Source organism: Amborella trichopoda, chromosome 10 (assembly GCF_054954075.1).
Source record: "Amborella trichopoda isolate Santa Cruz 75 chromosome 10, AtrichopodaSantaCruz75HAP2 v2.0, whole genome shotgun sequence".
Taxonomy (NCBI): Eukaryota; Viridiplantae; Streptophyta; class Magnoliopsida; order Amborellales; family Amborellaceae; genus Amborella; species Amborella trichopoda.
Genome location: NC_142345.1, coordinates 6,394,539 through 6,410,018, shown reverse-complemented (window position 1 = coordinate 6,410,018; position 15,480 = coordinate 6,394,539). Strand labels below are relative to the sequence as shown.

The 15,480-nt window shown below is 34.6% G+C and overlaps 1 protein-coding gene across 2 annotated transcripts; it reads left to right on the top strand.

The window, feature by feature from the left end:
- The first annotated feature begins 2,847 nt into the window (after positions 1-2,847).
- Positions 2,848-15,412, top strand: LOC18435782 (actin T1-like protein). Of its 2 annotated transcripts, none has more exons than XM_006845819.4 (4): positions 2,848-2,992; positions 4,390-4,609; positions 12,090-12,168; positions 15,059-15,412. In XM_006845819.4, the coding sequence occupies exons 2-4, from the start codon at positions 4,458-4,460 to the stop codon at positions 15,122-15,124; spliced, it is 297 nt and encodes a 98-aa protein (XP_006845882.1). In that variant the 5' UTR covers positions 2,848-2,992; positions 4,390-4,457; the 3' UTR covers positions 15,125-15,412. The 2 variants fall into 2 exon arrangements, with proteins under 2 accessions (XP_006845882.1, XP_011623970.1); XM_011625668.3 differs by having other exon boundaries at positions 4,371-4,609.
- Positions 15,413-15,480: the final 68 nt, after the last annotated feature.

The following is a 15,480-nucleotide window of genomic DNA, read 5'->3' as shown; positions in this document are numbered from 1 at the left end:
AAAAAATCCACCTCCAAACAAATAAATTACATCCAATTGAGTACATTTTTTGATAAACAACAATATAAGGAATCAAAACCCTAAATTATGATCACATTATCATTAATAAATCAAATCAAATTGATTAAATTAAGAAAAAAAAAAAAACACAGTTCTTCACAAACAACAGTCATTGAATCTAAAAAATGAAGCTCAAATTGAATAAATCAGATCAAATTGAATACATCTGATTATAAACAAGACTATAAAGATTAAAAACCCTAGAAATCTAACACATTATTTGTAATATATCGTGAACAAAAAATCGAAAGGTGGAAAAAAAAAAAAAATAGCAGAAATTTTTTTTCACAGGCATCACCGTGTTCATCTAAAAACTCAGGCTGTAATTGAGTAAATTAAATAAAGTTGAATATGGTAAATGATAAAACACACAATAAAGATTTAAAACCCCACAAATGTAACTTATTGTTTTCAAAATATGGGTTGAAATTGATCAAATGGCGGGAAAAAAAAAAAACCCAGAGTTCTTACCTGGTTTCGTGAACCCGTGGCTTCAATCTCCAAATTACTCTGTTTTTCTCAAGGATTATCACAAATTCGTAACAGAATTTTTTGATGAACACATTTGCGATCAAAATGCATAAAAAGTTTCACAAATTCATGCCCTATTTGGCATGAAACAAAATGAAAGGCGGAAACCCTAAAACCGCAACTTTCATGATCCAAAAACACGAAATTTCTCCACCATTTAATCCATGAAAAGATTGAAAAAAACTGCATAAAGCCTGAATATTCGATCACATGGCAAAAAACCAAGAAAAATGATAAAAAATGACAAATTTTGAAGAATCACGTGAAGAACACTGTGCAGCGAGTGTTCTTCACGGGACTCGCCGATTCTGTACAGTGAATCGGCGAGTCACTATACAGAATCGCCCGGTTCTCTCTCGAACCGGGCGATTCCGTGTAATTTGTCGGAATCGGCACGTCCAGTGCCGATTCTCGAGTCGAATCGAGCGAATCCGGTTCGACTCGGCGTTTTTTAAACACTGCAGCCAACAATAACATTAGCCACAATGAGAGCCAAAAATGAAGGACGATTTTATCTTTTTTACTTTTAGAGCATGTCATGACTCAAAAGAACAAGAAAAATTTATCAAAATATAACTTACCTTTTAGCTATTTAATGTTTTGCTATTTTTCTATTATTCACATATGTATTTTGATGGGTACTGTGATATTAAGTCAGAACATATAGGTAAAATATTGAAGAATAAGAAAAGTTTATCAAAATATAACTCACTTTTTAGCTATTTAATGTTTTGCTGTTTTTCTATTATTCACATATGTATTTTGATGGGTACTGTGATATTAAGTCAGAATACACTAGTGTATCCTGTCAAAATTCCCAATGTTAAGCACGAGGGGAAAAGTTTATATAAGGTTGTTACCTTAAATTGTAGAATTAAGGTGCACTTCAAAATTCTATTGGAAAAGATTATTTTGACACTAAAAAACTATTAAATTGATCGCCTTGACAACGAGACATATGGATGTGGAAAAAAATGACATTAAGTCTAAAAATAGTACTGCAACATATTAACTGGCCGCCCAATTTAAGATTTTCATGCATTTATAGATCTATTTGATTTGAATTATTTTAAAATTTTAAAAGTTTTATAATTAGAAATAAAAATAATATTTTAAGCCATCATAAAAATTTCCAGACACTCAAATTGCATCTTGTAGGAAGTTTAAAGGTACACATTATTTTGATTGTTTAAGGGTGAGACCTTGTACAAACCTCACCTTTTATAGAAAGGAATACATGAAAGGACAGTTTGTAGAAATGAATCCCCTTTTAAAAATTTATTTTTGAGATGGAACTCTGGACCCAATTTTTAAGGACATATAATCTTTAACATAAAGATAATGAATAAGGAAAAAAGATCTCAAAATTAAAAATAATAGTTTTTATAAAACACATTTAGACTACTAATTTTAATTATATATATATTTTTAAAGTTTATATAAATGTAAGGCTCTAAACAATAAAATTAAGGTGCACCTCAAAATTTCATCAGAAGTCATTTTGATTTTCAAACTTCCTCAAAATTAATCATCTAAACCTCAAGTTGTACAGACATGATAAAAAAATTGGATTTAAGTCTTGGAAATAGTGAACCATGTAATGTATTTTTGGACCATTAGTTTTCTAAATTTTCAAGTGTTCGTAGATCCATATTAATTTTTCAACTTTTAAATTTTGGAAAAAGTTTATATAAGGTTGCAACCTTGAAGTGTAGAATTACATATGCACTTCAAAAATCCATCGGAAAAGGCTCTTTCAATGTTGAAAAAACCTCTAATTGATCATCTCAACATCAAGATGTATGAATATGAAAAAAAAAAATTGTCCCAATAATAATACATATTACAATACATTATCTAGACTATCCATTTTCAAGTTTTTTATATATTTATAGATCTACTTGATTTTAACAATTTTTTGAGTTTAAAATTTTATAATTAGATATGAAAACAGATTTTGAGATAATCTTAATAATTTTTTTCACCAAAATCATGATACAATTTGGAGGTGCGCGTTAATTGGATTATTTAAAGCTGCAACTTTATATAAACTACACCCTCAAATTTTATATTTAGATATGAAAATAAATTTTCACTAAAGTAACGACATCTCCCGAAACTATTTGAAGGCGCGCCGTATTTCGATGTTATGAGCCTCCTCATTATTGAAGGCACACCCGTTTTTCTTGCCCGGTGGGTTTCAACTTTCGAAGGATAAGAGACATTTAAAACCACTTGCCCAAAAATTTTTAGAAAGAGACATTTAAAACCACAGCAGAAGAGAAAACCCGTGAAACCTGTGAAAACCCTAACCTTAGGTTGAAGAAGAGAAAGACGCCCACATCCGCACTTCCTCCATCGCCATTATCACAGAGCTTAAAGGGATTGAAGCCACGAATCAGTGAGTTGTTTTTTTTTACGACTTCCATGTGCCCAAGAAAGAAATAGATGCATGTATGAGAGAGTTGTCTTAGAGAGACGGGGAGAAAGAGATGTATGAGAGAGAGAAAGAGAGAGGTGGCTTTCACATTAAAATATTGAAGAGTAACTATGGTGGGCAGTAAGAGAGAAATGTCTCTGAAACCCATTTCTCTACTCACAATCTATGTGTTCACAATATATTTTCTCTGGTTGCTGCTTATTCAATGATTCATACTTAGAATGGTTTGTATGTTCTCAAAAAGTTGCTAAAATTTGATCTCAGACTTATCGGAGTACCCCGCAATGGCTCCCTTGCTCTTCTGGATATTTTACCAGATGGGATTCTTTCGCTGTCTCACCATACAAAACCCATATTTCTACTTATTTTTGAAACTGTGGGTTTCTTTTTCAGTATATTCTATATCTCATGGTCTCACGAGAAAAACCCATGTTTTTGTTTGATGTTGGGAGCTTTGAATTTCTTTTGAGTCATTGAATAGATGATAATTACTGGGTTGTTATTAAATTGAGCCGAAAATTCAGGAAATAATTATTATTTAGATTGTTTTTTTTTTTTTTCTTATTTTATATTGTTTTATCTGGTGTCCATTCCAGCTTTTTGTGTTTGGTTTCTAATTCAATTTTGTTGAAACTTATTGAACAGAATGAGAATGAAACCTAATTACAGTTATTTCGAGTTCATAAATTAGACACTCTATTCAATCAATAAAACTTCAATCATCACAGAAATGAGTTTAAATTTCTTTGATAGCTTCATCGAGCTATATCCTATTCGTAACAGTGAAAATTTCAGTGGTTCTGTAATGAAAATTTGGCCATTATCGAAAAGAAAATTGTGCATGAGATTTGGAAGGTATAATTGAGACCTATCCAATGTTTATCTTTGACATTGTTTTCTTTAAAAATAAAATTAGGTTTGTTGTTATAAATAGATGGTTTAGTTATTGTATGCTCTACTTTCCTTCTATCATTACTTGTGTCATCTCATTATGCTCTCTTCGAAATTTTTTGTTTAGTGTTGATAGTACCTTTTATTTGTGCTTTTCTTTGGGTTAGCTGAGTTACTTGAGATATTTGATCTCGAAAACTTGTCTGGGAATTTATTAGAGGGATTAAAAGAAATTCAAAATTTTTGGCGTGATTGCAATTTCAATTGTTGTTGGGTGTCATCCACTCATAAGTTACATAGATAGAAGAACAAATTTCTTCAATGTTGACCTACATATTATAAGAAATGCATTAGATGGGTTGTTGCAAGAAAAATTCATTCAAGATATGGATTTTGCACATCAAATCAATTAATTACAGAATGGATGGTTAAGAGAGGTTGTTTCCAGCTTTTCCATTGCCAAACAGGTGAAATTACCAGCACCACAATTTATCAGACCAGGCTTCGAGAGAGAGAGGGGAGAGGGGTTGCAGAAATGGAGAAGTACTTTGGAAACGCATACAGGGGTGACCCAGGAGTACCCCACTCTGGTGAAGAGCGCTTTGAGAACATTTGGATTGGTTCCGCTGTCTTCTCTGCCCTCACATGGTTCGACCCTTATATGTGGCAACTCTCCAATCAACACAAGTAAGTTATTCTTTTTACTTCGCCCCATTTCTTGTTTCTTTCTCCCTATCTAAATCTGTCTATCTACCCATCCATCTATCTATCTATGTATTGGATGAATATGAATTGTTCAATTACTTGGGTGGGTAGGATACTGTAAAGGATGTTGCATTTCTCGTTTTTTTAGCAAATTTGCTAGAGAAATGAAGTGATGACTCACTGCAAGAAATGTTGGGGTCCTTTTTTTTGAAACCTAGTGTTTCTGTGCTATGAATACTACTGCAAATGTTTGGGATTTCTAGGCTTTTAGAAAAATTGGTAGAAAATTAATTGCTGTGATTTGCTTTCTTTGAAGATATTTGGTGATTACCCATGTTATTTTGTGACAGTGAATTTCTAGATAGCTGTATGTAACAGAGTTTTAAAGCAGCATGTGTTTGTCTTTCTCCATCCCAATATTTCTCTCATATTTTGTGGAATTAAATATGTAATAATTCATTGTAATTTTTTTTCATCTAGTGTTTAAAGTCTATCTCAGTATCTAGATATTATGTCTCTCATGCTTTGTTTGATTAATTCATTGCATATCATTATAAGCACAAAGAGTGATTTCATATTACCATGTCGTTGTAATATAATGAGACCACACTTCTAGAAAACCATGTTTGTGGCATTTGTAAGACCCCAAAAATTGCACACACCCTCTCTTCATCCCAATAATGAAACCCCGGAAATATTAAAGTTCAATTTGTACCCTTTATATGGTCAAAATGAGTCTCCCTCTAACAATGAATCTAGACCATTTATTTACTGAATTTCAAGTACTAGCCTTTTACGAACCCAAAATCATTATTTTTTCTTTTAACATAGTTAATCTAATCATAATAAAGCCATCAAAAAAATTGAAAATGGAAAAAAGTCCTTCTAACGCCTAGATCTAAGCATTTTATCAAAATGGGCGGCTTATGTTAATTGGGCTAAAAACCACTTTCTAGAGTGAATTTTCACATTTTGCCTTTTGTGATTGTGCATTGAAATGAAAAAAGTATATATTTAAAAATTGGGGTCAAACAAATAATCTTAACGCTTTCATCATATTACTATACAACTGTTGCGTGAAATCAATATATATATATATATATATATATATATATATATATATATATATATATATAAGCGAGAGAGAGAGAGAGAGAGAGAGAGAGAGAGAGAGTGGAGGGTGTTTGGGGAGGGGGGGGGGGGGGGGGGGGAGATTGGGGTGTTAATTGATGGGGATAAAGCATTTGTATGCATGGTAAGGTTTATACTTGGAATATTGTGTAAATATTAACATCCAAAATACATGGATTATCTTATTTTCTGACTTGTTTAGCTTAGAGAGAGAGAATCCCTATTCAAAATAATGTGACATATATTTTAAGAAATATAGTTACATATACACTACCATTCTGTTCTGACCAAACATGAGTTCTAAGATTGTACATAATTTTTCCCCAATTAGCCTAGTTTCTTCAAGACTATGACCAACTCCCTGAAGCAACTTCCCAAATTCCTTCCATGATATATCCACAGCTGTATTCATCAGCGAAGTTTTTATGCGCTATTAATATTAGGGATTCATATACTTTTTCTTGTTTTTGAAACTTCAGTTTATTGAAACATTTATTTAGGACTTAGGAGCCATTTTGTATCACTGATCTGTTTTTTATCAATTGATATTGGTAATTACTACTAATTAGTATCTTAAGCACTTGATCAGGGACCTTATCCATGCTTAATTGGTTGCTGGATGTATTTTGACTGTATTAAACTACAACAAACTATAATGCTTCTTGTTCATTTCTGGTGCCTCTATTGAGATTTGAGAATAATGCTTGTTGTATTTGGTGCCTTTTTTTATAAGAAATTTGCATCAAGTGGCAACAAAATCTAAATGTGCCATTGAACACAAAGTTTTCCTTCTTAATACAAGCTTGGAGAGAGGGATGGTGTTCCCAATTGTGAGTGTTTATATGAACATCACTTTTAGCCTATGAACTAATAATCTCATTAACTCTCTCTACTGTCTTGTTGTCTTGTTGATTGCATCGTTTCTATTTAATGGTGCCTTTAATCCTTCAACGAACTAGTTTATCTCATCTTCCCTATCTGATATTGTTTTGTGAAATATGTGCCCCACTGGTATCAGTGAACAAGTCAGTTAGAAGAGCCTTTTACTTTTTCCTCAGTGGAATCAACACACACACACACACACACACATATGCACGCACACAAACCTACAGGTCCCCCTAAGACCTTGATTTTCAAACCTCTTCATTCCAAAATATACATCACAATTCAATTGAGCCAGAGCCCAGGAGAGCCACTGTTGAAGTTAAGCTTCAATTTTTATTTGGCGGTTAGCTTTGGGTCTGGGTTTGCCATATGAATAGATGTTATTGTCCTTCATTTCCTAAGTTACTGGGACTTACTAGTATTAAATTTTTGTTTTTCATGCTATCATATTTAATACTTTTGTATTACTTATATCATTATAACTTAGTAATATTAATATGTATTATTCTTGTAATATCATAATATCTAATATTCATAATACTTATAATTTATTGTTGAGTGTGCATTTCTGAAAATAACAACAACAACATTAATACTTTAATAATATTAGCATATTATTATTATTTATTATATTGTAGTACATTAATATTACACATTACATTTAAAGACTTATTATATGGTTAATGGCATTTTGTTTTAGCAATATTTTGTTACAAATATTATTATCTTATAATAATATTCATGTTATATTCTTCTAGTATATATTATTTAAGTATTGAATATATATGTGTGTGTGCATACATGCGTGCCTTTGTGTGGCTCACACCCCAAGCGAATAAAAGATTGCTCATGTATAATCAGTTTATGCATAAGTCAGGTTTTAACTTTTTTTTGCTTTGAGAAGTCTTTTTGCTTGGTAATAATCTGATTTTGTGAATAAAAAAGTAGCCTAACAATTTTCTCAATTGAGTTAACTCTTGAGTATGCAAAACCTGAGTTTACAAACTCAGGGATCCAAATGGCCCATAAAGTAAGAAACCCCAAATTGTCTAGTGAGAAATTTAAAAAACAAGACTCCTACCAGTGACATGTTAGGAGCTTATTTCATATCACATCATCTGACCAGAAGTATTTAAAAACTCAGTGAGTCCAACTCGGTTTTGTTCAAGTCACTCAAATTCGGCGGGGAGCAAGTTCCAGATGACCCAACTTAGTTGACTCAAGTATTGACTGAGTTTGGATGAGTCTAACATAATCTTGACCAGTCTATCTGCGTATTTAAGAAAACTAGTGATTCTCATGCGAGCCTTGACTGATCAAACTCAGGACTTAGCAAACCAATTGGACCTGCCCCTTGCCTGGTACCGTGTTTTCAAACACTGTTGACCATGTACTATGTCCCTCGATGGGATGATCAATATGTTCATGAAATAGCTCGTATAATAAAAACTCAACAAGATTATAAAAAGTATGTTTGTTTCATCCATCATAACTTCACACTAAAAAGTATGTTTGTTTCATCCATCTCCTCACAATAACTACTATATTTAATTTTTCTAGTGCAAGATGGGCCAAACCATGTTAATACCAGAAAATCACTAATAAGATATGATCTTTTAGTTATCTTATAGACAGTAACAAGTATCATATCCTTAAGGGAGTCAAGCTACGAATATTTATCAGAGAAAAAGAAAGAGAGGAAAACCATTAAATCTTAGAGAAGAACCAAATACCATTCCAACAATCAAGTCTATGAGCATAACCAAAGTCATGGCCCCCATTATAAGTAGCAATGGTAAATTGGAGCTTGTATGAGAGATGCCACGAACTCAGAATAGATCATGCTTGAGATTGAAAATGTCTTGAAAGAAACAAACTGCTTTATATTATCTTCTTTTTTCATAAAAGTTAGCAAGTCCAATGACTTTGAAACTGGTATCTAATGGAAAAACAAAACAGATCAAAGGATCACCAATCTACCAGTGATCCACTTTAGAATGGACTGAGCCCCTGTATGTTACTATATTGGTTAACATGCAGTGTAATGGAGTCTCAAGACACAAACTTTACCAGCAAACTAGATCTATTGAGAGGCTCTACCCGATTCTCTTTGCTAAGGTTGTTTTCAGTTGGTCTATAGAAATGCTCTACCAACAAGGCCCTTTGGAAGGCTTTAGGGTAGGCAACCAAGGCCCAAAGCGTCCTTCGCGGACTTTCGCTTGAACTTGGGAAGCGGCGCCGTAGAGACGGTTTTTCACCAACTTCTTCTTTTTTTTATTTTGGGGCTCTTTTACCCATGACCTTTTGGTCATGTCCACTCTTTTGTCCATTTTTACTCATGATTCCCTTTCGGGTTTTCACCGGGCCCGGTTTTTATTCACGGAACTCTTTTACTCGTGGTTTCGTGACCATGCTCGTCTGTCAATTTTACTCGTAGCGTTCCTTTGTTCAGGTATAAACCATGCCCGTTATTTCTCTTTGTTTTTTTTGTGAGGGCGTATTTAAGGTCATGCCATGCTTCCAATATGCCAGTGATTACCATCGTCTTTTGTAATGCAACCCAACAACAAATAGATACCCTGTGGCTTTTCCTAAGATGCCTGGAGGTTGCTGTAGGACTCAAGATCAATATTGCGAAATCACAGATCATGGGAGTGACAACTAACCCCCAGACTGTTCAAGCTCTTGCCAGCCATTTGAGCTGCAGGGTTGATTGTCTTCCCACCAAAAACCTGTGTTTACCTCTCTGTATTGGTAAGCTGATGAAACAATTATGGAACACTACTATTTAAAATTTTGAATGCAAACTATTGGCATGGAACGGCAGATTTCTCTCAATGGCAGGTCGCCTAACACTAGTCAAGGCCACCCTCTCCAATGTCCCTGTTTACCAACGGCCCCTCTTCCAAATTACCCTGTCATAGTTCATCTTGGGAGACTTATGAGTAACTTTGTTTAGCAGGGTGGGAGACAGCCACAAGTTTTACCTTACAGCCTGGGACAAGGTTTGCCTTGCCAAAAAGTAGGGGCCCTTGGTATCCCAAGCCTCAAAAAATGCACCATGGCTCTTCTTGGAAAATGGTGGTCACTTTGCCGCTCAAGAGAACCACCTATTGCAGGAAGAAGTTCGACCAAAACACCATTATGAGCTTATTCCTGGTTGCCGAGCGGTACTTCAAATGGATGTTCCTTTGGGGTGTGGCGTTCCTTCGTTGCCACCTTCAAGCACTCTCAGTCGATATTCAATTCAGGGTGAGATCCGCCGGAGTAAACTTTTGGACTAAGTTATGGATTGGCAGCTCCACTCTTGAAGTCCACTTCTGCAAACTCTTCCTGTTGGCCATGGATTGGGAAGCGCTACGGTGGCTGATGATTTACTTCGGCCTTTAGGGGCATCAAGGGTATGGAGCCCAAATTTCAGAAGGGCACTGCAAGATTTGACGACATTATCAGCCTTGCTACAATCAATCTACCTACCTGTAGCAGGTGAGGATTATATCATATGAATGCCTTCTCCTTCTTTACGGTCTCATATTTCTATCACAAACGCCTTCAACCACCTACCTGCCCAGATCACCACCTTCTTTATCCAACCAAGCTTGGATTACCTCCATGCTCCCAAAAATCCATGTCTTCTGCTGGATTGCCATATCCAAGAGGACCCTTGGTACTGACCAGCTACAAAAACAACTCTTCAACTGGTCCTTGGTAGTGCCTCCCTCCATCCCAAACCATTTCCAAGTGTACACATTCGTTCCAACCGGTGATTTGGGTCAGAAGAAACTCTAAAACCTCTGAAAAGGAGAATACGGCCAACACCCAAAAGGATCTCATCGGATCCTTGTTTATTTTTTAGGCAAAGAACAGAAAAACTTTCAAAACACCATGTCACATGGATTTCCTTCACAAATGGCAGCCTTGCTAGAAATAAGGCCCATGCAAATCCATCGGTCTTCACTATAGGCACATCAAGCTCAACTTTGACAGTTGTTCTCCTGGCAACCCTGGTCTGGCAATCTACGATAGCCTATTTAGAGATCATGAAGGCAGCATCTACTCTCTTATTTGGGTTTTACTGGCCACATTGACTCTACAAAAGCTATGGTCAAAGCCCTTATTGTGGGCATTAAAATATTAGCACCGGATATCTACCTACTCAACAGGCGAGGGCAACTCTTAAAGCATCATCTCTTGGGCGTTAACGGCTTATACCTGCTAATGGCAACTACAGCATATCTTTTCCCACATATTTTATTTATGCATGCCTAGACACATCTCCTTTCAGTGTTCGTGGCGCAAGGTAAACAATGGCCTTGTGAAAAATGAAGCCAATTAAGAAACTGGCTATGGGACCAATTTAGCACCTTTTTGAGCTTGGGTCCCCTATTTTTTTTGTTTACACTACTGGAAGGGTTATCCACCTGGTTTTTTGTTATAGAGACGCAATAACCCACTGCTGCAACTCTTCTTACTTTTAAAATTCCTATCCTTAACTCTATTAAAAAAGACGCGAACTCTACCAGGTCAGTCCCATCACCCTAGTGAGGATTCTTCATATAGAACTATCAAAATAAAATGTAACTAAATGTGTACATCAATAAAAAATCAGTGTTGTTACCACATTTAAGTGAGTCGAAAAGGCCGATTCTAACATAGTTGAAGATTACGAGCATTACAAAGGTATAAGGTAAAGTAAACTACATATCAAATATATACCTTCCATTGCAGCAAGAATTCACTTCCATAAGAGAGATGGTCAAATAGAAAGAGAAGTGAATCCACATTGTTTAGCAATTGAAAGATTCTTTGGAGGCTGGCATGAATTAAGCTTGAAGTCACATCCTTCAAATAAATCATTAGCAATAGTACAATGAAATCAATAGAATATATATATATATATATATAGTACAAGAATTCTCCCTTTTGCTCTATTAAAGGTCATATTCTCAGTAAGGCCATAAATCTCCATATCTTTTCGGACTACTTCCAACCACGTCCTTTTAGGGTTACCCCTTGCCCTTTTCAGTCCTTGCACTTGAACTAACTCACACCTCCTAACAGGTGTTATACTTGCTGTGCGACATCTTCCTCAATTTCTCCATTTGTATTCTCCAATGAGGCAAGAAGCATTTAATTTATTCTATTTAAATTAATGTTTTGGGTCGGCAGGGGGAAAGTTCGGTCACATTTTTCTTTAAATTCTATGGGCTAAACTTGTGGCTTGCATCTATTAGACATGGTTGCCCAAATAAGTAGTCCTTATCGACTCCAAGTGACCAAAGAATTGCTTTTCAACGCTACATAGCTCAGAGGCCACTTGTGCCTCTTCTATGGTTTTATCATGTGCCGTGTAATCATATGCACTCCCTCTCTCTCTCTCTCTCTCACTCTCTCTCTTTGCATATAGATAAACGCATCTATGGCTAGTTGTCTTTTGTATGTGCAGTTGGCATGATCGAGCAATGTTGCATGAGCAGTACCACTGGAAGAAAGCAATGGAGAAGGGAGAGGCGTACCAGTTCAAGGTACATGAGACATGTCTTTATTGCATTAGAATTGTTCTTGATGCAGTACGACTCATAACATAGAATGATTTCTCAATGACCACACACACACACACACACACACACACATATACATAGGGAAAAGTTTATATAGAGCCGAGGCTCTAAACAATCAAATTAGAGCCTACCACAAAAATTTTACTGGACGAGGTTGTTTTGATGCTCAAATATCCTCAAATTGATCATCTCAACATCAAGATGCATGGACATGAGAAAAAAATGGATTTCAAGTTTTGGAAATATTGCATCTTGTAATGCATTTTTGGACCGTCACTTCTCAAGATTTTCAAGTGTTCATAGATCTGCTCGATCTACACTATTTTTTAATCTTTAAATTTTATAATTAAAGATGAAAATATATTTGGGAAAAGTTTATATAGAGCTGAGGTTCTAAACAATCAAATTTGAGCCTACCTCAAAAATTTTACTAGAAGAGGTTGTTTTGAAACTCAAATATCTTCAAATTGATCATCTCAACGTCAAGATACATGGACGTGAAAAAAAAATGGATTTCAAGTTTTGAAAATAGTGTATTTTGTAATGCATTTTTTGATCGTCAATTTTCAAGATTTTCAAGTTTTCATAGATCTATCGATGTACACTATTTTTGAAGCTTGAAACTTTATAAATAAATATGAAAATGTATTTTAAGGCTTCACAGTGATATCTAGTATTGAAACCACATTTCTTGACACTATTTGAAGGTACGCTCTAATTTGATTGTTTAGAGCCTAGGCTCTATACAAACCGCACTCAATATATTTTAAGGCTATTACAAAGATTTCAAATATTGAAACCACATTTTTCGATACTATTTGAAGGTGGGCTTTAATTTGATTGTTTAGAGCCTCGGCTATATATATATATATATGGGAAAATACTGAGATTAGCCCACTAGCTCATATGAGCCCATCGGCCTAGATTGAATCTTGGCCGATCAGACGGTCACGACCTCATTTCGTGTTTGAATTTTAATTTTTTTTTCTACAAATCCGAGTAACTTGAAATTTTAGGTGTCCATTCTTCTCATAATGGCGAACTTGATAAAAATATTTAAAAAATAAATTGACAAAATTACCTCCAAAATGCTTCAGGTGTATTTTGATCAATTTTATTTATTGCAAATTATTTTTTTGATATTTTTATTAGATTCTCTTATTTTTGAAGAACACATGCCTAAAATTTTAAATAATTTGGATTCATATAAAAAAATTAAAATTCAAAATAAGGCTGTGACCGTCAGATCGGCCTAGATTTAATTTGGGCCATTGGGTTCATATGTTCATTTGAGCTAGTGGACTAATCTCAGCATTTTCTATATATATATATATATATATATGGGTTATATTAGGGTGCTCATACTTTGAAGTAATTTATCATTGTACTCAATAATTTTTGGACACTTTTATACCCTTGTTTTGTACATGGAGCATTTTTTTTAATAAGGGTGTGTGTATATATATATATATATATATGTATATATAGCAAATGATCTTGTAAGCCAGTGGGCTTACAGATAGAAGTACGCCTAAATATATATATATGGCAAATGATCTTGTAAGCCAGTGGGCTTACAGATAGAAATACGCCCAAATATATATAGCTATGGCAAATGATCCTGTAAGCTAGTGGGCTTACAGATAGAAATATGCCCAACGGCCTAGATTCAATTTGGGTCGATTTGACGGTCACCAGATGGCCACGATCTCATTTAGTGTTCAAATATGAATTTTTTTTTGCGAATTATTTTTTTTGATATTTTTATTTGGTGCGTCTTGATGAGAAGAACACACATTTAAAATTTCAAGTGATTTGGAGTTGTAGAAAAAAAATTAAAATTCAAACACGAAATGAGGATGTGACCGTCAGATCGGCCCAGATTCAATCTGGACAGTTTTGCGTATTCTCTACACTAAGCCTGTTGGCGTACCGTAGCATCTTTTATATATATATATATATATATATATATATATATATATATATATATATAGAAGAGAGAAGTGTTGGCAGCATAATATATGGTATAGAGCAATGATCCAATGCAACGGTTGTATCATAGTATAATGCAACGACACTTCTAGAAAACCATGTTTGTAGTATTTGTATGACTTCAAATTTTGCACACACTCTCTTCATCTCAATAATCAATCCTCCCAAAAAAAAAGGTTAAATTTGAATCCTAGATATGGTCAAAATGAGTCCCCTCCAAAAACGAATCTAGACCATTTATTTTTTGAATTTCAAGATCTTTGTCTTTTTAAATTCAAAATCATTTTTGTTCTTTTTTAACATTGTTCATCTTCAATTTTTTCTTTTTTTGTGATTGTTCATTAGAATGAAAAGAGTGTATATGTCAAAATTTGGATCCACCAAATGGCCATAAGATGGTTTTTTAAGGTTGTTGCATCATATTACTATACAACAGTTGCCTGAAATCATTGCTCTATGATATAATATGCTACATATAAAATTGCCATATGATTAAATGACACTTCCTAAGTAGATATGGCAATCGTGTTGGGTGGAACCGATCTGGGTCCGGTTTTGGATGGGGATAGTGAACCCAATAGGTCAGGTTGGGGTCCATTTGAAATGGATCGATCAGGGTTGTGTCTGGGTACATTTCAGACCAAATCCGGTTTGGGTTAGGGTCAACCCAACCCGATATATTATATATAATGTATATAAAAGTTTACTATTTATATATGGGTTTTGCTAGGCTACGCCTACACATAATTATGGAAAACAACAATGCCCTTTACTTTTTAACCTCCCAGCTCATCTATCTCTCTCACTCTCATATTAAAACATGGTTTTTCCTAACAAGTTCTTTTTTTGTCCTTTCCTGCAGTGGAACCAGATGAAGAAGGAAGTTCGTGATTCATACTATTTTAACTGGCCCGTTTACTTCCCATGATTTTTGATATGGAGACCTGTTTGGACCTCTTAGGAGATCTCTTTTTCTCTCTCGTCATTTGTATGGGTTTAGCAAATGAAACGCACCTGTTTAGTAGTTTGTATTAGTTTGTCAATGGAGGTTTTGGATGTTATATAAGCGAATTTCCATGATTAGGGCTATGCATATGAAGGAATCCAAATTTACACCCTATATACCATTTTACTGTATACATTAAAACTTTGGTTAGGGTGTTAAGGAACACGCCGTCCTTATTGAAATGTGAAGTAGTGTATCAGCTTCGTTGAATAGTCTCTCTCTCTATATGTCTGTGTGAGAGAGGGAGTCATGTAGATGATAATTTCTGGCTTGGTTCC